At 34.0% G+C, this 24359-nt stretch overlaps 1 protein-coding gene across 1 annotated transcript; it reads right to left on the bottom strand.

The window, feature by feature from the left end:
- Positions 1–1000: 1000 nt before the first annotated feature.
- On the bottom strand, positions 1001–24149 carry LOC144438978 (uncharacterized). Its single transcript, XM_078128210.1, has 6 exons — positions 24063–24149; positions 19056–19191; positions 17862–17959; positions 12023–12274; positions 9936–10024; positions 1001–2927 (listed from the first exon to the last, which is right to left on the bottom strand). The coding sequence occupies exons 1-6, from the start codon at positions 24147–24149 to the stop codon at positions 1250–1252; spliced, it is 2340 nt and encodes a 779-aa protein (XP_077984336.1). The 3' UTR covers positions 1001–1249.
- Positions 24150–24359: the final 210 nt, after the last annotated feature.

Here is a 24359-nt window from a genome sequence, read left to right as displayed (position 1 = left end):
TTTTCGTGTCAATTCCATTACAGAAATGTATATACCGTCAAAAGCGGCTATTATGATGCGTTATGTCGCCTTTTTTCGTATTTTGCGAGTTTTATAGACTTCTGACTTTTAAATTATACTGGAAAAGATGGTCTTGCATAGACCTGAAATGACTTCACATCCCTAGCATTGTCAATCGGTATATATTTTACTCGCAAACAAACAAACAAACAAACAAACAAACAAAGACACACACACACACAAGTATAAATTGCCATAATAGTACATTTTTCTCAAATATTTCACACCAATATACAGCAACATACCTAATAAATCATGTTTCATAGTAATTTTCATAACATCTGATAATCTGACACAAATACACTCAAGAGCAGTGAAGTCTGAAAAAACCCCACTTTCTCTACCAGGCCACAAGGTTTCACTGAATTTTTGGGGGAATTTATTTTCTAATTCTTATTTACACATCATCTGGTATTTCAGATATATATATATACATAGAAGCATAGATTTCATAACAATATTGTCACTCAAAAAATGTCCATGTCTACATATTACAAATTGAATAGAATAAAGAATTCACTCTTTCTTTAATTGTTCTGGGTTTTTTTTTACTCTTTACATCATCAAATATATATATGACACACACAACAACACTGATACAATGTAACATTGTTAGCAAAATTAAATGTTTCACAGTCAACATAGCAAACTACAAATAATTTGAATTAGGATTAACTTAATTTCAGTTAATCAACAATAAATAGTACAAAAGGGTTACTTTTTACCAGCAAAAGTATGAAGGATGTACAAAATATATCAGTATTCCATAAATTCAAAACATATTGTACTGGTGCAATTATTATTATCATTATTCATATTCATTTATTAGTCTTCAATTGCAATTACTTTCTTAATCAATTCAACAAAGTTGAGAGTACTAGAAGTAAAGTCAAAACATGACACAAAATAAAAATGAAATAAAAAAAAAATATTGTAGAGTTCTTTATTCAAAGAATAAAATGCTAAGCATAAAGGAAAAACAGCATGTCAGAATTGTAAAGACTAAATTGAATCAAGAATACGCTGGCCTTATTTTGACAGTCCTATGTCAAAGTAAGTACAAAATTAAAATATGGATATTAATGTGTGGATTCATTTCACACAAGGCTGTATCATAAATATTTATGAAAGGTCATTTATCATAGACAGTTTACTTATCTATTGCAGTTCGTTAATTTTGTTAAGCTCTTTACAGTTTCTTTGTCTTTGCTGGACTGTAGCATCCAGTTGGTTCTTGGAGATTGTTAAAGCCTTGAGAAGTGAACATTTCAGGTTTTCGTTTCCTATTGTCAACCAGACCCGCATATGTAGTCTGTGTGACAACATGTATATCGGTTGGTAGATGATGCATGGCTCGGAGAGGCTGGGGTAAGACTGAGTTGTTGCAGGATCGGAACTGGGGCATGTGTCCGATTGGTTTGGGGTAGCTGACTGATCCAACAGCTCTATTGTAGTTTGATGTACTTAGAGCTGATGAATTGGTAGAAAATGGCATCTGCGGATAGCCCGGTGGGGCAGTGTCTGTCATGTTTCCAGTATATGATCTGTTGTTATGACTGACAGGCCACAGTTGTCTGACTGGGGAAGGCATGAAATGGGCTTGATCAGAGGAATTTGATGATGCAGTAGCTGCACTCTTTGGTTGGTTATATCTTGCTATATTTGGATAACTGCCTCCAAGCGGTTTCCAAATATTAGATGTTACAGTGTCAAAAGTTATGCTGTTACAAGTGCCAGACTGGAGAGGCACATTCAAGGCATTTGGTCTTGGTTCACCTAGTCCTGGTGCAGACTTTGGTCTTTGTACATTCAAGAAATTATCAGTAGATGAGGTATGTTGACTTGAATATTGCTTATCGTACAAAAACCCTGGAGTAGACTCTGGCCTACTTGGGAAGGGAACTGAATTCTGTAACTGACTTAAGCTTAAACTTCCAGACATGGTGTTTTGCACATAGAGATCTTGCTGCACAGCATCGCTACTCATCGTATCTGAGTATCGTGTGTTGGAATGATCACTATCACTGCTATCAAATCTTCTTTGTTCAACTCTCCTGGCTGCCTCTGCCATTAATCGGGTACAGTCTTCAAATTCTGTTGTTGTTAGTGTTCCATCAAAATCACCACCTACACTGCTCATGTCATTGGGTTGTTCTAGTTGAAAGCTGTCATTTGGCACTTGAGAAGAAACTACTGAATTATTATCAGATTGACACGAAGCCCAGAACCCACTACTTTCCAAACCTACTCTATACCTAGAATCATCATCAAAGTTGAGGCGTCGACGGGATGAACTCTTACTGTTGGTGGATTCTAATGTTTCCCTGATTAGGTCACTGGGTTCGATGGGTGTAGATGAAGTTTTATAGTTAATACTTTTATCGCTTGATTTGTCTAGGGACAGGCGACTCAAGAATGAAGCCGGTGTCATGGGAGTTGGTTGCTCAAGACTCAGTGAACTCTGCTCAGTATAGCTATCTTTATCTTTATGATCATCCTCAGACACTGCTGCTGTAAGTTTTCTCAAATCTGGTAATTTTCTTCTCTCTGACCAGTGATTATAATGGTCATACTGCTGACTACTGCTGGCAGGATCAGAGATGTTTTGGTGTGAATTCTCTGTAGACATAGAGTTGATGCCTGATGATGAAGACAAGTTACGGTCCTGTTCATCATTCTTGACAGCTCTGTTGGTTGATTTATTCTGTGACTGTGAATATCCACCAGACTTCTTCAACTTTTCTAATTCTACTTCCAGTTCATCAATGTAATCATCACTGGTTTTCAAGGCTCGTTTAAGCTGTTTTATTTCCCGCTCATACTGCTCAAGTTTGGTTTGTTGGGCGGCCACTGTATATCTTCCATACCTGTGCATGTGACATTCAATGGGGGGTTAATAAATGAACCAACAAAGTGATAGTCACTTTTTTTTTATTTGTATATTTGGGGACTCTTGAAATTGGAAAACTGAACATCAAATCAACTTGGTGTGATACTTAGTTGTTTTAGATTTGTAACAGAAATGAAACCAGAAAATAGATTGAACCCATGATACAATTATTGATGTGTCTGACCAAAGAGCAAACACCAGTGTATATAGACTAACATACTTAATCAATGAGACTGATACAATTTTATTATACATGTAAAAACACTAAAACTAGACATTCACTTTCAAATAAAAGGAGACAAGTCTGCCAAAACACAGAGTAACTAACATTTGATATTTTGAAATTATTACTAGTGCATACATTCTTTTTTACAATATGTCACACACTAGCGGCTGTTAAAAGGCAAATCGATTAACTTGGTAGATTGTTTTGGCTGCAGGATTTTCACACTGGCAGAACAGCCTATTTTCAAGAATACGTGCAAAATAATATAATTATCATATCACATTTTACGTTGTTCCTTTACTTTAATTCTAAATTATCAATAATGCTATTCAAGTTTTCTTTGAAACAGAAATGAAGAATTTATACTTTACAGATTATTTTTGGCTAACTTTAGTTATTAATGTATCTATATTTTATATGATGGCATGTTTTTCCCCTTGGCATTTGACCTCAGACCATCGGTTCTAATTATACTTCATTAATACATTAAAAAGGTACACATGGCAGAATTGTCGTGTCATTGTGTTTAAAGTATGTAATGCACAACATATACTGTGAATTCTTTCTCTTCTGCTAATTCTGATCATTATCCCTGGGTTCACGCTTTTGCAAATTTCTTACATCTTTGTCAGTTAACCCTGATAGTTTTTTATTTATTAGGATGATTTATTTAGGGTTTTTTTAACGTGTGTTTCCATTTCAGAAATACGACAACACAAGACAAGACACAAAGGCAAACAAAGGTAACCAAGACAGATGACTATTATACAACAGAGGTGACAATTCTCATATAAATTTTAATAAGACTCCAACAGTCTTCAGACTAGAAAGATAATCTATTTTGCTTAATTTTTAAAATATCGGTTGTACCACTTGTTTACATTTTTAATGAAAGAGGGAAAGTGGTAGTAGGGTGAGAACATCGTGTGGGATAGGTGTACATATGAAGTATTGGGTAAGACCAATCAATATGTCTATTCAGAATACAATCATTTACCGGGGGTGCTCCCCCTAACTTGTGAGTGAGATTGTTTGAAAATTATCTGACACTTAAATATTTAGAAAAGAATTGGAATATGGGCTAGGTAAAACAGTTGAAATAATGAAAACAAACTTATTTTTGGTGCATAACATAATTTGTGTAGGTGGTAGTGATACAAATTTTTTATTATGAAAGTATCCAGTAAATGATAGTGTTTTTAAATATGCTTCAGATTACTTTACAAGATTACAAGGTTATCCATTGAAAGAATGAGAAGAAATCATTAGAGTAGATTTCAAAACATTTATTTTGGGTGTGCCAACACACAAATTTGTAAGATTGTGAAATTGATAAGAAAGGGGTGGGGACTAAAAGTATATTTCTTTAATTTTTCTGTATTTTTGTTTCATATGAAGAGTAACATAGAAATTTGCAATTCTTCTTACTGGGAATATGTTAACCATCACTAGATCTGTAGCACTGTATTTAAGGCAAAGTAAATGAATGATTTGATGTGATAACTACTAGGTGTATCAAGAAATCCCTATTTACATAATGTATTTTACCATGGGAAAACACAAATTTCTACCATTAAAAAACAATGCTATAGCCTATAGGGTGATTTTACCATTACGCTCGCATCCAGACACCAATCAACATTTGATGAGTTTTAGGTAAGCATTCAATTAGATACAAAAATGGTGTCTAAAGTTAGACTTTGTAACTTGATGAAAGTATACTTTTGGAAAGTCAATATTTGAAGTGGGCGAATTAAAGTCTTCATATTTCTTGAGTGATACATTCACATTTACAATTTATACATAAGAAGTTACAAAAATTTTAATCTGTTGCAATAACCTTTCCTTCTACTGAAGGCATGGATTGGAAAGAATCGAACTCAGTCCATTTGTGTGAATTAATATTGATGATAATTGTTTATTTAGTATTTCTAATAAGTAGTTCTAGAGGGGGTCTATATTTCGTTTACTCAATTGTATTTATTTATTTATTTATTCCTTCTTGACAAATAAGAAACACCATGAACTAACCCATCTGTGTTGGAACATTTCCAACTCTTTGCATTTGTTGGTATTTTATTTATAATAATTATTTATTCACTATTCTAACAGTCATAGAAAAAGGCTTAAGCAGCAGCAACCCTTTTTTTGTTGACTTGTTTACTTTTATTTATTCATTATTTACATTATGTTGATGAAAAGAAAACCACCTTTGGCCAAACTTTGGAAGATCCAGAAACCAGATTAACCATATCTATATTATTTATAATAATAATTTATTCACCACTTCTTATGTGATTAGGAGCCACTTTATAAATTAATGGGGTGCATTTTGTTTTGTCTCTGACTTTCTATTTATTTATTAAACTGAGCCATCTCTTATTCATTTTGCTCAGTTGTTGTGTTGCAACTCATTCATTTGTCATGCCTGTTCAGACTCAAAAGACATTTGAATTTACCGCCAGTATCCCAGTAAACATATTAAAATATTTAAGAGAGTTTTGTTTGTTGTTTTCACAATAGAAAGATAATGTTTTGAAGTGCTAAACCATGCTAAAATAAATGTGATGATATGACAAAACAACTCAAAGACAGCATATCAACAAATACTGGAAGAACAAAAATGCTGAAGTAGGCAACACTTAACACTTCAAAATATCAAGCAATGACGGGCACCTTTGTATTATGGTCAGTGGCTTTCTTGGCTGGATGAATACAATGAGAATTTCCAGCTCAATGGTTGGTGGTACTTTATTCATTATAATTATTTATTCATTAACTACCAGGATAGTGTACTACAGACCACAATACATGTTGTGATTACACAGATAATAGACAAAGGAAAGAAAAGGCGGCTAGACACCTCTAAAAGAACACTTAAAATTTAACAGTGTACTTAACATCAGACAAATTATGTGAATTGTTTCAGTCTTTCTTTCATTTGATGAATTCTTAGCTGTTTTAAATACTGGAATTCAACAGAATGGGATCACTTGTATCCACATATGGAAGTTTGGAGATGCTTGGACGTCAACCATGTGACTAGGGTTTGTGTTATAAATGGCGGTAAGTAGATAAAATCTATTGAGTTCATCAACCTATTACAAGTAAATTAAGATGAGATTACATACAAAGACAACAGCAAATTTGACATCTTCTCCAGCTAGTTCTAATTTTATGAAAGTTACCGGTGACAAGAGCATATGATTATTATGTTAATTTGGTTAAATATTAACAGTTCATTGAAGTTTAATGAAAAACGTTGCCTTACTCAATCTGTTAACTTATTTATTGTTTACTTGTTGGTTCAGTATTTTTATAAATAAGGAATAAAGTGACAGAGGTATAACAAATTATTAACAACTAACTGAAATTATGTCTCAAAAAGACAATGCTTTTATGTTTGTCATCAACGTCATGTTTATAAATAAAAAATTCAAATAGGAAAAAAAAATCCATTTCACTTTAATTTTAAATGATTTTTCCTTTGATGTAGAGAAAGATATGTGTGAGTTAATGACAATGAATGAAATTATAAATGTTTCAATGTTCTTCTAAAGTTGTCATGTAAACTTTTTAACATCTACAAAGTTGAATTTTTTTTAAAGTGAAAACTTTGTGTGACACTGTACCCATGTAAAATTGACGTTTCTATGAACGAAGCCCTCATAAATACTTTGATGATGTATGGATTATTCAAAGTGATAACAAACCCAAACATGATACATTATGGAAGATGTTGTGAATAGCCAGCTGGTGTTACTTTCTTTCAAGTGACATTAATTTTACGCCTGTGAATGTTCATGTAATTAGTATCCCACGTGGTCCAATCTACCCATTGACTGCGATGAATTGCGGCATTGCGTAAGGTTGCTACAACGTGCCAAACCAATCAGACACGAGCGCGGTAAAAACAACCTCATTAAATTGTAACAAGTTACACTGCCCAGTAAGAAATCAATTAGTGGATATGTTCAATGCATGAGGGATAATTGTGACATGTAAAGTGACACAACCCGTGATTAGGGATTTACAACAAAACATGTATTGATTGCCACAAGCAGGGCCTTTCACTTGAGCTGTTCTTTAGGCGAGGCTAGCTATAGATACGCAATAAAGGGGCATAAACTCTTTAGGGCTTTAGAAACTTGTTGCACAGATCTCCTCCAAAGAAAATAAACAAAACAAGTAATCCGTAAATATCAATGAGAAGGAGGATTGGTTAGACTCATCACTGGATGATCTAAATCCTAGCAGTAGACACAAATCAATTCTATTTGTTAAACTGTTCCAAAGTTTTGATGGATGTATTCAAACAAAACAACTCATTGTACATGTTTTATTGACGTACGAGTGAAATGGCGGGCTTTTCAACCACGTGAAAGTCTGAAAATTTTCCTATTGAAATTGAAATACGTTCGTTTATTACCATAGAACACGTGAATCCTTGTCAAATGTTCAATGAAGTTAGTTTTTCGTAAGTAAAGTTTCTTTTTTTAAGAAAGAAAAGGACAAGGTATCAGAAATCATATTGCTGTTCTTAAACAAGGAAAAACTTTTGAAGGTTTTATGTTGTGTTGCAGAATTTAATCTTGTGCACCAGTAAATGTGATCAAGGGAGATTTTTGTATTTTTGATTAGAATGGCCTCATTTTATTGGCATAAATGTTGCCATTGTGACAATTACAGAGAGGGATACAGTTATATGGAAATTTCATATGTCATAAATGGTGTTTTTGTGGTCGTCTAGTGCTAAATGTGTTCTCTATTTTACAGGTTATGAATACATTATATATAATGAAGCTCACTGCTGTTGTGAGTGCCATACTTTGAGGATTCATGTATGATGCCATGCAGCATAAACACCAAAAATCGTGACTTCTTAACCCTGTTTTACTCAACTTATAGTGTTTTCTTTTGTTCACAAACAAAAAACATTTCTGAGTGGTAGAGAGAGGACTAAACTAGAATAATGGTTTCACATTCAACATTTAGTCAAGTTAACAAGAAACACAACAAATTGGAATGAGAAACAACAAATGTGTGTACAATGTATGAATTTTAGGAAAACAATTGAGTCTATGTCATTATCTCTCAAATCTAGATTTTTGGTTCATAACATAGTATGTGCTTGTTGTAGCTCAGAGGACATACTGTTCCCGATGACGGGTCATTTCTTGATTTACATACATGTATGTACAAAATGTACATTTCTGGTGGTAACTCCTACACATACACCTACAATGACTTACTAAATAAACTACACACTCACATATACTCACAAATCCCTGTACCTGGGTGTCAGTTTGTCATTGTACAAAGTGTCGTTTAATGTAATTGTAGCTGTTTCCGTTTATTTGTATTGTAACTGTAGTTTTTGCCTGGTGTCTTTTATTTCTATGTATATTTGTTTTGGGGTCCATGTTTATACATGTAGGTGTTCGTCACCTGTTTGGACTGTCTGACTTTTGTCAAAGTTAAATATATAAATAAATACATTTATTGAAGTTTTCATTACACACTCAGTAAAGCCTTAGAAACTAACAGTAACATTTTAGCTATTTTTTTCAGTCTTTGTTGAAAAATAAACTAACGTTTAACTAGAAAGAGTTTAATGCTTCTAATCGGCTGAATGACTCTTCTCCTAGTTGTTGATGGTACTATGTACACTAGCTTGATGTCAATGTATAAACAGCATGAATAAACAGGTTTATCAACAAACTGTAAATTTGTGGGATGGTGATATAATGTGATCATGCATGCATGCTTCAGCAAATGCAACAACATTAATAAATATAAGGCAAAATAAAAAAAAAATGTGTTTCCGATAACCTGATTGACCCTAGTTAAAGTCGCCAACCATAAACATTTTTTTAACATTGAAAACACAAAGTTAAGAAATTCTTTGCCTTCTCAACCTTCATGTATGTCTGTTTTCTTTCCACAGTGATGTCTGTATATATTTCATCAGACTTTCACAGAAGGGACATTCTGACTGACATTTCAATGGGCCGAAGCAATATTTTTCAACAATAAAAACAATTAAAATGCTAAAGATAAAATACAATAAAATAAAAATCCTGACCTATCTACCTTATTTTCAGAGGCCATGTTATTGGAAACACACAAATATTTTTTTCCGCCTATAAAAATTTTGAAAGATGTAGTTCAAGTTACAGCTACCAGTGATTACTCAAAGTAGTAAAGGATAAAATGGTTAACAAACCAGATAATATATCCATTAGCATTTGTAATATTGTTGTATCTCCCTTCAAACAATTGAATTTTTTAATCAGTTACTCATCTTTTGTCAAAGACAGTGACATATGTACCATTGAGAAATGAAACACCTTGGTAAGTGTGATGTGAACATTTAATTTCCTCTCCACCAAAAATATCTTCTTTTTAAAAAAAAGAAAATCAATTAAAAAATAGAAACACATTATTGTTCACTGTTAGATGCAGTACAATTAATCATACCAAAGAAAATGCATATATCTCTTTATGTGTTCGCTTCAATTGTCTTTCATGCACTATTTCAGTGAGAAGTACCCAGCTTACAAAGCTTTCATGTTGTTTCTACAGTTTGCCATCGTTATGATAGAAGGCTCCATGACGCCAATATAATAAGGTCGTAAAAACAAAATCAGGTTTATCACCAGGCCGTTGATGAAGTAACACCTGAAATGTTAGTGTCATAATGCTGTCTCGATAAAAGTGTCCTGTTTAATACAAAGGTAGGATATTCAGTATACTCACTTGTATGGTGAACGGTTTGAGAATTCCTGGCGTAACTTGTTATTTTCAAGTTGAAAGTTTTCATTATCTTGTTCCAGTTTGACATTTTTCTGTAAAGATCACATAAAAATCCACACAAAGTTATTGAAGAAAACTTGTGCTGCTAATCAATATTATTCCAATTAATCCCGGAATGGCACAAGGAATTAATTCCTTGAAAAAAATTGCAGGAAGACGCTCCATATTGGATCACTTCACAACACTTTCACATAATGATTGGCAAGCAAACTGAATGAAACATTTTGAATGTAACATCCTGCATGAATTCCAGCTCATCACATTGGCACAAATTAAGCAAAGATTATTTCTGAAGTAAATCCAAGAATTCCTCAAAACAGTATGGGTCAATTCACAGCCAAGCGCCAGCTACTGCTGCGGCTGCTGCTTCTTCTGCTTTCCCACACCTTCAAGTCATGGACTGGAATTGTAACCCAAGAAGAAATGCTGGGGTATATATCATTTAGTTTCTGTTTGCATTTTAAAATCTACGTAATGTTTAATTGTTTAAAACAACATTATTAATTCAATTTACAATGTGAATATTTCATATTAAAAGGTGGTACTTCCTGGTCAAACTAATTGACTATAGATGAACATGAAATGTATTATGTACAGGGGACATACATACTTCATGGAGGCATGTTAACAATGTGTTACTGGACATCACCACTAGAATCAGACGCATATCATGATTTGTTGTCACACTTATTGTTGTAGTTTCCAAGGACACGTAGGTGTGGTATCAATTTCTTGAGATTCCTCACACTTTTTTTGATGCTTTGTTTTCGAGATGGCTATTTATGAAAAATAACCATGTGGCCTTATTTATCATGTTTATATTTCAGGATTTCTGGATAGTGGTATTCTGACTATTGAATCATTTGTGGCGGAGAATGTCTACTGTACTACCGTCTTATCGTACACTTGTCTGGGTCAATATGATGTCAAACAAGTCTAGAAAACATCGTCCGCACAAAAAGAGTATCAAACCTGTACTACTATAACACACTTGCTCAGGAAAAATAAAACGAAGCACACTAATCTATGACTCGTGACAACAGTTTGCTGTAATATCATAGATTTATGTGGAAATGTACTATACGTGTCGGGATCATGAATGTAAACATAGGATTTCCAGATATCACTTACAGTATGTGTGGAAGTAGGGGATGCACAGAAGTATATTATATACTGGCCTACTCACATTCTTCAAGTCACATTCAATGCAATATGATCTCTTATAGGCAAGTTAGCATGAGGAGGATGGTATCTCTGTGAGTTTAATTATAATAAATATACTAAGGACCAACTGTTTTTTTTCTCTCTTTCTTTTTATCTTTAAATCTTATAATTTTTAAAAAATCAAGTTATCTACAAATAATATTGGAATTTTTGTCATGTGTAATATTAATAATAATCTGATTTGACCACCTGAACAATTCCATGTCAGAATAAGAATTTAATGTATTTTTTGGCAAGTTTGACTAAACTTCAAATCAGAAATGAAACGTTGAAGGCCAAGAAAACAAACTTTGTCAAGAATCAACACACAAATGTACTGTTGCATGCTAGTTATATAAACTTTTCTAACACAAGTTTCTTGTCAAATTTCACAGCTATGGTTTGAATACTCTCGGTAAATTCATTAATTTCTCATGTTCATCTGGATTGAAAGCGATAAGACTTTATTTCTTATTCATTGCAAATGCAAATAAAAAGATATGATGAAAAATTGACTACTATTATTAAATATTTTGTGAAATGTGAGCCGAGATAACGTTAGTGGTAAAAAGTTTAAAAGATTAAAAATTTGTGCTGCGTATGGTTCGGCATATGCATCCTACAATTTTCCTAATTGGACATATCATGAAGTAACTATGTTACGAAGAGTTATTAAAGCCAAAAAGTCAGTCCATATCAGACACACCTACGATACAGCAAACACGGATAAGACTTGCATGAAATTATTGATGGGTATGGAAGCTACGAAAATACATAATTGATAAGATCTTGTATACTTTATCTCTATATGTAACTTAATCCTGCACCTCTTTGAGTTGATCCATGTCGTTCTTGATGGATTCGTACATTCTTGTAGCATCTTCCAGCTTTTCTGTTAAACCCATCAACGTATCTAGCTCGCATCCCTTCTTTTCAGATTTTGTTCTGGGAGAACTCTCCTTCGACTTAGAGAACAGTATACTTGCATCACCACTGCCGCCAACTTCGAGACGCTTTGTCAGGCCTTTATTCTGCTTCTGAAGTACCTCTATCTGTGATTCTAGTCTCTGTATTTCATTCTGGTGGAAGATAAAATTTCGTTGGAAGTAGATCCTTTCATTTTTTATTACTGACAAAAGATTAATTCATGAATTTATTACACACGTACAGTATCAACAAATTCACGATAGTCACCAAGTTATGATCACAAGTTTGAAAAACTTTAACGATGGACTTTTACGTTTAATATGTAGATTCCCTAAAAATGTATACGATAACACATATTATATACATTACTTCCATATACAATAGACCCATGTATCCACAATGTCAAATGTCCATGACAAACCTGACCTTGGATATAAGTTATGGTAATATACCAAAACCTTGCCTAAAACTATGATGTTTTATAATAGCAGATAATGCTACTAAACTGATAAGATAATGTGCTAAGATTGTTAATAAAGCATCCTGATATTACCAATATTAGTGGTTATCATTTTCTTATAGTCACAGGTTGTTCACACTCTTTCTCTCAAATTATTCACGCACTTACAGGGATTATCAGTAGGGACATAGGATTCATGACAGACTTCCATGGAAGGTTGATTGAGAATATGTCATCAAATCAGAACACAATATGATGTATGGGGAGGGGTGGGTGCCTACTGAGATGCGTCATCAAATCAGAACATAGTCTATGGCATCTGGGGATGGGTGGATGTTTACTAAGATGTGTCATCAAATCAGAACATAGTCTATGACATCTGGGGGAGGGGTGGGTTTTTACTAAGTTGTCATCAAATCAGAACAGTCTATGGCATCTAGGGGAGGGGTGGGTTTTTACTAAGTTGTGTCATTAAATCAGAACATAGTCTATGGCATCTGGGGGAGGGGTGGGTGATTGCTAGGATGTGTCATCAAATCAAAACATAACGTAGTTTGTAAAATCAGGGGGAGGAGGTTGGTGATTACTAGTCTTAGATGTGTCATCAAATTAGAATACTACCTGTGATATCTGGGGGAGGGAGTGGGGGTTTGGAGTTTACCAAGATGTATCATCAAATCAGAACAAAGTCTATGGTATCCAAGGGAGGGGGGGGGGGGAGTGAGAGAGAGAGATCACCAAGACATGTCATCATATCAGAACACAATTTGTGACATCGAGGTAGGGATTGGAGCTTATCAAGATGTGGCAAAGTGGGCTGAAAGTGCCCACTATGCCAACTTGACATTCCAACAATGCCCAGTAATTTCATCTTGTGATGCAAATGATGAAACAAATTTGGTTTCCCCTATCTCTTACCATGTGGGGAGTTGCAAGTAGCCCAGTTTTAACCAACATCAAAAAGTTTTGTCTATTATTAGTAGAGGGTACATTGGGGGAGGGATTTATTGTAAAGCACATTTACACTATGTAATCTCAGTTTGGAAGCCAATGCATGAGTTGTAAAGATTTTGTAAGCCATGCACTTCCATAACTATGACGCTGGTAATTAAGGCTTCTGTTTACTAAGATAGATACAAACAAAAACTATTGTTATTTGATGTGGTAGACTACACAAGTGGGTGATAGTGGTTCTACTGATGTGCAATTCTAATCACCCTGTGATCAAGATAAAATATTGGAAGTTCCAAAACCGTACGATGCAAGTATTTGAACTAACTTTTGGAGAGCCGCCCTACTGAGATTATCATTAAATCTATATTTGTTCAATATTGTATTACTGTTGTATCAACATGTTGCAACAACAGTTTTAGTTTGTGTCTATCTTTGTAAACTGAAGCTCCGATTACCAGAGTAATACATGTACATGTATGGTTGTAAACCTTGCAATCATATCTAACACACATATGTACTATTCAGCAAATGTTTCTGACAAGTTTCATCAAATTTTAAGTTTTAAGCAAACACTGGTTGTAAACCTTGCAGGCAAACATAATGATAAAATGTATACTGTTATAACACACATTACACATGTATGCCACTTGAGTAATGATTCTGACATGTTAAAGGGGCAAGTTGAAGTCAAGGATGAACTTTATTTCAAAGGAGACATGGTCTGTGTTTTTGTTAAGGGTGGTGAGTAGGTAAGACATCATGGGATGAACTTTGCTTCAAAGGAGACATGGTCTGTGTTTTTGTTAAGGGTGGTGAGTACAATGTAGGTATGAAGTGTTGGGATGATCTTTATTTCAAAGGAGACATGGTCTGTATTTTTGTTAAGGGTGGTGAGTAGGTAAGTCCTGGGATGAACTTTATTTCAAAGGAGACATGGTCTGTATTTTTGTTAAAGGTGGTAAGTAGGTAAGAAGTCATGGGATGATCTTTATTTCAAAGACGTGGTCTGTGTTTTTTTAAGGGTGGTGAGTAGGTAAGACGTCATGGGATGAACCTTATTTCAAAGTCATGGTATGTGTTTTTTAAGGGTCGAGAGTAGGTAAAGACGTCATGGGATGAACTTTGCTTCAGAGGAGACATGGGCTGTGTTTTTGTTAAGGGTGGTGATAAAGTAGGTAAAATCTCATGTGTCCCAAGGATCCAAAGTATTTTACCAGCATTTCCATTTACAATTATGGTACTATGAATATGAAGGTAAATCTAAAGAAGTTCTACCAGAGTTCCAAAACATTTGCTAAAAACACTGGTGGGGGATTATTGTATTATTTTAAAGTATGTTAATTTAATAGTTGTACCAACCAAGTATTTATCACACCTAAAAAATATTCCAAGTCTGACTTGCCCCTATAAATCAAAGTAGCAACAACCAAAGTTGATATACATTGCGCATATACTCCCAGAAGAGTTGAAAGCGATAAATTCATGTGTTACTTGTTATATAAATGTCACAAATGGCATATTTTCTTATTTTTTAATAAGCATATTTGGGTTATTTTCTGAAGGAGTAGCCGAAGCCTCGCAACTCCTTTCTACAATAACGCAAGTAAATTAATTTGCGATGAAGGATAAACATCACCTAAATTTAAATACTAAGTCCAACAAAAGATACAAGACACACATATTATAATATCAATTTCAAAATGTTTATTGCTGAAGCAACAATCACTCACCTATTAAAGCGATAACTGAATTTCTTTTACTACAACGTATACAAATTAATCATTGCATATCAGTAATAAGTGAATAACACATCAAAGATATTTTTTGTGTTGCATTTCAATGTTTTAACCATGGTTTGTAAATGTGATCAATGATACATTACTTGATGTCATATACTCTATCATGTTAACAACGATGACAAATTATGTGAATTCTTCTCATAAACACGTAAGCACAGCTTACCTTTATGAATAACACATGTGCCATCTTACTATAAATTTTTCAAGAAAGTTGCACAAAATTGGAAGCATACATTGACAAGTTATCAGCTATGCACTGAAAATCATTAATTATACAAATTAATCTTTTAATAATCTTATGATACCTACTCAAAACTAAGCCTAATAAATCTTCACTCTGCAATACCTTTGCAGAATATTTCATGAGATTTTGCAGTTTCCTTGTTAAGGTTTTCTAACCCTGGTATTAAACGGAGATGGAGAAGTGTGGTAAAATTGACATAGCACCACATACAGCATTATGCTTGTTTCAAGTGGTTGACTGAAACCAACAAATGGGTCATATCCTATATATTTTTTAATAAGCATATTTGCTACCCTACTGCATGTGTGTGTGTTTAGATGGGAGGGCAGCTGATACAAACAAATAAATATGCATAGTGTGAATGCATGTGGTGAGGGAGGGGGTACAGAGAATTATGCATAGTGTGAGTGTGTGTGGTTGGAGAAGGGTGAGTGATACAAACAATTATGCACAGTGTGAATGCGTGCAGTGAGGGGGTACACAGAATTATGCATAGAGTGAGCGTGTGTAGTTAGGGGAGGGTGAGTGATACAATCAATTAAATATGTAGTTTGAGTATGGTTTGAAAAAGGGGGTGATACACAAAGTTATGTATAGTGACAGTCTGTTTACATGTGTGTGTGAGTGTTTATGTGTGGTTGGGGGGTCATACATATACTATATAGGAGTGAGTGTGTGTGTGTGACTGGAGAAAGAGAAGCGACACTGGCAAATTATACATACATTGTTGTGGGAGTATGCTGGGGTGAAATAGTTTTTTTTTAGCATGCACCACAGGTACTCGAATCAATGTGTAGAAAAAAAATGTATTGTATATAAATAATACTTATTTATATACATATTTTTTTTTAAAATCATACATATTGATTCGAGTACCTGTGGCATGCACGGTGTGCACCTTGACTTTGAAATTTACAATGTGCAAACAATATTTTATTTAAAGTTTGCCTGTTACATATTAGATTGCAGTAATAAATGATGCCAGGATTCACTTCAAATATGGAATTTATGATGACAGCATTTTAAAGTTACCAAGACAAGAACAGGTTGCCCAGTTTATGGTTTCATTGCCTTGAAAGCTTGTTAATTTAGTTGATGACTGTCTCCATAATACATCATTGTAGGCTGATGTATATGTTGTTTCATGTCACATAAAGTACTATACATTTACTGTGAAAGTTCATCTCATTATCTCATGTGATTCCTATACTTGTGATAGGGTAGGATTATGCTTAATTCAAATGGTCGATCACTTTGTGAAATTCCATTGCTTGCTTCAAACTTCAAAGCCACAATTTGTATGTTGGTCTAGTAAATTAAAGACTCGGTAGTCTATGGCAACAGAATGAATTATAGTCAGGACTCTACTCTGTACTTTGTATTCTTTATCATCACATTGCTGACAAATGATATAATTTACAATAGAACTGCCATTATCATTACCTTGTGATTTTGACAGCAAGTTTAAAATCTACAGGCGTGAGAATGTTCTCTTTTCTGAAATTACTCCTGTATTTGTTATTTCGGGACATCTTTTCTTGCCTAATCAAATAATGATGTTTCTTGCCTAAGCCTAGAAGGGTTAGTTATTCTGACATCATTGTACTGTTCTACAGAACTTCAAGTGTGCTTCAAAAATAAACAAATTTAAAGCATATAAACTCTTTGTCAACAAACACTCACAAAGAATACGCCAAGAGCCAATCATCGAACTCCAACACATCTCCGTTTCGACAAACAAAGACATGTCGGAGTGAATGGACAGCATATTTCTAGAGCTGTTGAGGGCCTAATGTGGCAACACAATATGCATTATGCTTTTGATAGTATCGAAATTTGCTGATGTTGAATGTCTCGCATTTGACAAGAAGTCTCAAATATTAAAGATAGCGAGGTTTCGTGCATTCATTTACTTAACTGCACTCGCAACAAGTAAATCGATCAAATAATTTTGATTAAATCTTTCATTAATTTCAAAATCCAGAGTTTTATCATCTAAAACAACCATTTTTTAAATATGTTTCTTGTTATTCTGAAGAGATTTGTATAGTTATATGTTGTATTCAAATAATAACTAACATGCAAAATGTGTGCCTCGATTTTGAAATCTACCTGCACCTGAGGAGGTGTGATGTAGAATATAACACTAACAGCAAAGATATGAATATGTTCTGTTACCAGTAAACAGTGCAAGACTGAACATGCATGATGCTGCATCTGTAGGTTTGTACAAAAAAAAACAACATTCTGAGGGATGTAAAATGTTGTCCAGATTGACTTACTTCATAGTCTTGATAAAGTACATCAAATCTAGCCTTTCTGATGGATGGAGTTGATAAATTGCTTTTAGCACTTTCACACTGATCATGATGAGTGCCACCTTTGGGGAAAACATAAACAAATATAACACAATCTGTGTTGACATTGTTATAGACAGTGTCAAATTTAAAAAAAAACACTCATGACTGATAGTACTATTGAACATAAATATCTATGATATTTTGAATTGTCACCGCTAGTAGGTTCTGGTTTAAAGTAGTTCAGTTTGGTTACAATAACAATGAAAGTGGTGATGCCAGATACATGTAAATTGAACTTTGCTGACATAAATTTGTCAATTAATTAAAATATGTCCAGGTCATCATATTCTTCAATATTATTAGATACTTGGAAAGCAAATTTCATGTTTTCCATGATGAATAAAGTATTGCTACTACTCCTACTAATGTGTGGATTCTATGTTGAGAAATTGAGTACATGTGATAGCATGTGTATGTGTGTACATGTATGTATGTATGTATGTATGTATGTATGTATGTATGTATGTATGTATGTATGTATGTATGCGAGTATGTATGTATGTATGTATGTATGCGAGTATGTGTAGAATGTGTTTGTGTATGTGCACTTTAGATTTATGCGTAGAGAGAGCGAGGTTGTTTTTTTCTGTGTACCTCTGTCTGTCAGTTTGCCTCTACATGTGTCTATCTCTCCTAGAGACAGAAAGGATCTGACACATATATATTGACCACACCTACTGTGATGCATTTTTTTCAGAACCACTACTTTATATCTCTTAATAAAACCCATGTTGATATTCTAAACTGACATTATTATGTTCCAAATATAAAGAAAAACAGAACAGTGGCATTTATCATGACAGACATTAGATGAATAATTAAATGATCAGAAAGATTTAAAGGATTTCTGATGTCAAAACTAAAATACATGAAATAAGAAAACAATATGTAGTTGCCCAACCTATACTTTTCAGGAGAAGCCCATCAAAATTATTTGAATAACTATCTGTTTTTTTGGTACTGTACATGAGACTTGTCCTTGTAGACTCTTAAAAAAAATATTTAAAAAATTTACATACTCAATGACACATCCATCAAATTCAAAACTAGAAGAATATTTAAATTATCAGGAAAATTTAATGAACAAAAATTGATAAATAAATGCTCTTTCCTTACCAAGGATGGGTCTACATGGAAAATCGGGAGTAATGGGAATTCTACAGGTAGGACACTGTTGATTGTTTTGAAGCCATATGTCCATGCACACAGTACAGAAAACATGTTGGTTGCGACATACTACTGGCTGGCGTACCTGGAAATATGATTATGGAAATGACGTCAATAAAATATTGACACTTAGCCTCTTATATAAGTTTACACAGCAAACATAAAACAGCTCATTTCCGGGGAAATGAAAAGATAAAAGTGATTAGTAAACTTGGCAAAAAAAAATGTTACCAACTGCGATATTAACTTTAAACATATTTGTACATAAATTATTCACTGAATCTCCAGACTCCAGGTAGATTTCATGGGTCTAAATTAAGAATTTCTCATGTGCAATAGAGAGATAACATTATTGGCAATAATATGAAACGCTGTTAGAGCTGTGACACTGAGTGTGTTATTACAAACACTGATGTGTATTAACACGCATGACAAGTCAACCAGAACCAATCAATTGACACATGCAGGAAAACACATTTATCCTCGATATTAAATTCTAAAAAGTTCTTCAAACAAACAAAAGTAATTTCATTATGGTTAAGACATTTCTGTTTACTTGTATAAAAACACAATAACTGCAAAATTGATGACAAATTATGGCACCATAAACAAAATCGAGCATAAAGAATGATGGTATAAATTCATAATGTGAAGTTAATCTTCATAAAATGGAATAAGAATGAAATTATTTTGCCTTTACAATTGGAAATGAGGCATATATTTTCCAACTGATTACAAGTTGTTTACTCTGTAGCAGGGTTCACTTGAACCTGTAAAAAATTCTGGTTTTAATAGTCAACTTGAGAAACTCAATATCACATACAGGAAATCAGGTGATCAAGTACCTGTAACACAAATATTGAGAATTATGCTTAGTAAATAGAACATAACAAATGAACCATTTCAAAGAGAACAAGTGGAAACATCATCCAGTGATGTTCCATTAGGCAAAAATGTTTGTTTTCGATAACGCAACTTCAGAAAATAGGGTAGGTAGGTCAGAATTTTATTTTATTTTACTTTATGTTTTAAAAAAATTGATAAATTACTTCGACCCCAGGTTAAGATACTTGTCGGTCACAATGCTTCCATGAGAGTTTGATGAAGTGTAAAAGAAGTAAATTAAGCAAAGTATACATGTAAGATAAGTAGACAAACATGTTATGCAGACTGTACTGTTATAGACTAAAAAGACCCTGTTTCTCTCTGGAATGATTTTTTAAAAAAGTGACCACAGATGAGGCAAAGGCATGAAGGTGTAAACATAAATAGAAGTAAATTGTTACCATTTTACCTTTTTGTATGCAAAAATTTTTTTAGGGTTAAACTAGGGTTTGTCTGGTTAATGGTAGTCTGGATGCCAACTGTGGTATAAATCGTAACGATACTGTATAGAAACTAGACTAGGTTATTGGAAACATACTACTTTTTTATTTGGCCTTTATACATAGAATAATTTCACGCACATACAATTGTGCTGTACGCAATGGCAACTAGTGTTTTTTGTTCAGAGACAGAATCTTCTGTGGATAACATTCACAGATGTTTTACTGAGTCACCCCTGTATATGTGGGAGGAAAAGGGTATTGTATGTTACCAAATTCCCCTGACAGACCATAATGATTAATATCCTTTAGCAAACAAGGTATCATAATGACCATCTTCATGGCATACATGTAGGATATGGAACTAGAACCTGCCAGGGAAAACACTGTGTTGGGAAACAGACATACTGTAATTGTAAACCTGGAAATTTTTGCTAAAGACTTATTTTTGGTTAATATTTCACTGGACAACAACTATGCAAAAATAAGTGGTGACTTTTATGCTTTCTTGTACATTAACACAATGTACCAGTCTGGTAATTAGTAAAAATTAGTCTTTGAGATAAGAATTAGTTAAAAAATTTCTAGTTGCAAAAATATTTAGCTTGATAGTATGATGTACTGATGAGTTGTCAACAAAGTTACATGTTTATACTATATTAATTTCTATCAATACCTCAATAACATAGGCATGAAGGCACTGAAAGTATCACAATTTGTACTTCCATAACATTATTTATAATCAAAATCATTTTTTGGTTCAATTTTGTCCATGTGATGTACTCCCGGGCTGAATATGTAGAAAACTGAGAACACGGACATGAACAAGAACAAAACATGTCTTGTGAACAGTCATTAGTAGACTAAATGTAGTCTATCGTTCACACACTGAACAATACACAGCATGCCATGGGTCAACGCACCACTAAGTTTGATTTCATTAACAAGATAAATGAAACTTTTATTTCGGAACACGACACGTATTGTTAGTCCTCGCACCATCATATGTCATCATTGGCCTGTAGTCAAATAATTGCTACAAGGTTCATGCACCCTTTGTCAACTAACTTTAATTCAAGTTTTATTATTTGTACCAAACAGTCCTGTTCTTAATAATATTAGGACTAATCATCTAGTTTTAAATGAATATTGATCTTTCTGGATGCTCACCGTTGTCTGACAGCTATTGAGCATGATTAGCCTAATTAACCTCATGATAACAATTATCTTAATTGTACCTTGTTGAATTCACGACTCTCTCACCATAGTCAACAAACTACTGATCGATGACAATGTTTTCAGTTTGCTATGCCTTGCATGAACATTCTATTGAATTGAAAATGTTTCAGACAAAACAAAATGCAACATGATATTGTATTGAAAAGATAACTGGATCATCAGTTAATGGAATACAGCTGGGTTAATGCCAAGAAAAAGGAATGGTATATGATACTTTGAAAGGAGTAATTATAGGACTTGAACATCAGGCAACAAGTTTATTCTGTATATCTATTGAAAGGTGCACTTTTCATTGTTCTGCGCCCACAAAAGGAAAGGTAAAGGACTTCAGCAAAGGTTAAATTTCTTTATACTGTTTTTGGCCCAGTCATGAGGAACCTTTGGCTATCATATAGAGCAACACAAAAGTACACCATCTACATGACATTGTATACAAGATTAAATACAAGTTGCTTAGTTCTGTGTTGGCTTGCTCTAGATGGTAGCCATGAATGGTCCTTCATGAATGGGACAAAAGCAGAGAAGAAACTTGAAAAAATATTCACTTTAGGCTTTGAAAATGATATCAAAATTTCATTCAAGCTCTCTCTAAATCGGTTTGCAATGGTCAACTGTAATAGGATTATAAAAGTTGTAACAGCTGATAACGTCCCTTGACTCAAACGATTCACTCCTTGAAAGTTACCTTGCACTTGGAACTACAGTTTTTCTCGTTCCATAGTTAGTTAAATAATTTTTTGAAAAATTAAGCACAGAGATACTTAAATAGCAAATTCCCATATCTGATGTCCATATACCACATGTAACATCGTCAATGTACGGTGCACGATGTATCCTAATGTTATGATCGTGATCAGATTGTGACCTTTCACCCAAGCCAAATTGCGACCTTTCACCCAAGCCAGTTGTGCCTCGCGGCGGAGTAACACACTCACTAGTACTTGCACACATTCGGTTGACAGCATTTCAGTCTCGACCTAGATGACTCAGGCTTATCAGATGTAATTACAAAAAGCAAACACTTAGTTATGGTAATGAGCTGATAAGGCTTGATAAGAAAGTGCAAGAATTGCACTTTGCTGGTAAAGGCGATGTTCTCCTCATGAAGACTAAAGTGTCCACTATATGGGATAAAATTGCCAAAGAAAACACACAAGAAATTGTCAAACAGTTTCGAAAATCAAGATAGTGTATTTTGTCTAAATTTGAAAATGTGTTTACAGGAGTCCGAGTTGAACTGGATTGTTTGCTAGTCAACCACCTCTAATTCCTCTTTCCTGGTATCATGTAATGTTTATCATTAGTACACTCATAGACCCTCCACCCACTGGGTGGAGGGTCTATGGTACACTGTATCTAATATATTTATATTTCTGGACATCATTGTTAAATAAAGGCATAAAAAAGTGCCATTGAGATTGACAACGTTTACCTCATACAATGTCCAATAATGATCTACGGTTTATAGATGTCTGTAAACCTTGAAAGTTTACATATTCCAATTTCAAGGATTTTACATAAACAACTGTATTAAATTACAGTCACAAAATGATATTTGTCAAGTAGCTAAGAGACATTGACTTTTGTCACTTAGACATGATATTGTATTATTTTCAATAACCCCCCCCCAAAAAAAAACAAACAAACCCAGAACCCCCCCCAAAAAACAAAACAAAAAAACCCCAAAAAACAAAAAAAAAACCACACTCTCTGACAATGTGTTTTTGCTCCTTTTTTTTTTTTTTTTTTTTTTTTTTTGGGGGGGGGGGGTCATTTTTCTTGTACTTTTCATCTGTCAAGATTTGGGGGTCTGCAGTGTCTCTGAATACTATAAAAAGAAAGGGGCTGAAAACACTGCTTACTGCAGCTACCCCCACCTCTTCAATGTTTTGTCTACTACTTTTGCCAGATGACAAGGCAATTGCCTAGAGAAGGTTATCCTTCAGGGCAAAATCGAAGGCCCCAGAAGACCAGGACGCCCACGGAGCAGATGGATAGAGAGGGTCAAGAACCTGGTGGGACAACCACTTTCTTCTCCTGTACAATACAGCTGCTGACCGGAAGATGAAAATTATTACGAAATATAAAAGCTACAATTATTGCAGCTATGGATATTAGGGTTACGTTAGTTAGGGTCAGTGCAAGCACGATTAGTTCTGCTGTAAAATAAATTACAATATTCTCCAACCATGCTTGGCTACTAGTAGTTCTATGGTAAATTTATGCTCCATCAAGGTATTTCAAACTAGCCGCCACATACGATAGCTGACGACGCCGGTGTAAATAAAGACTGGGAAACAAAGTGACGCACAAAACAGCAAATAGGGATTTAGAAATATATGAAAAAATATTAAAGAGTTTACACTTGTTCTTTTCACAAGGTATAACGCACCTTTCCAAGACAAATTTGGCATGATATTGGCAATGTGAACGAGATAGTAGCACTTGTACTCTGCTTCACCAACTGTCCTTCCGCCATCTTTGGAGTGTCTTGTTCGCGCATGCTCTTAAACCTGATAACTTTAAAGTTGCGATCAAAATAAATCCACCACATTGTAAAAACTGTTTTTCTATGCCTAAATACCTTATAAAATTATTATGTACACAAAAATACTATAATGAACTATTTTGATGAAGATCTTCAACAAAATAACAATGAAATGAATTAAAACATGACGGACTTGCTACC

The sequence above is a fragment of the Glandiceps talaboti genome, chromosome 8, assembly GCF_964340395.1.
Source record: "Glandiceps talaboti chromosome 8, keGlaTala1.1, whole genome shotgun sequence".
Taxonomy (NCBI): domain Eukaryota; kingdom Metazoa; phylum Hemichordata; class Enteropneusta; family Spengelidae; genus Glandiceps; species Glandiceps talaboti.
This window is presented reverse-complemented; position numbering and strand designations above follow the sequence as displayed.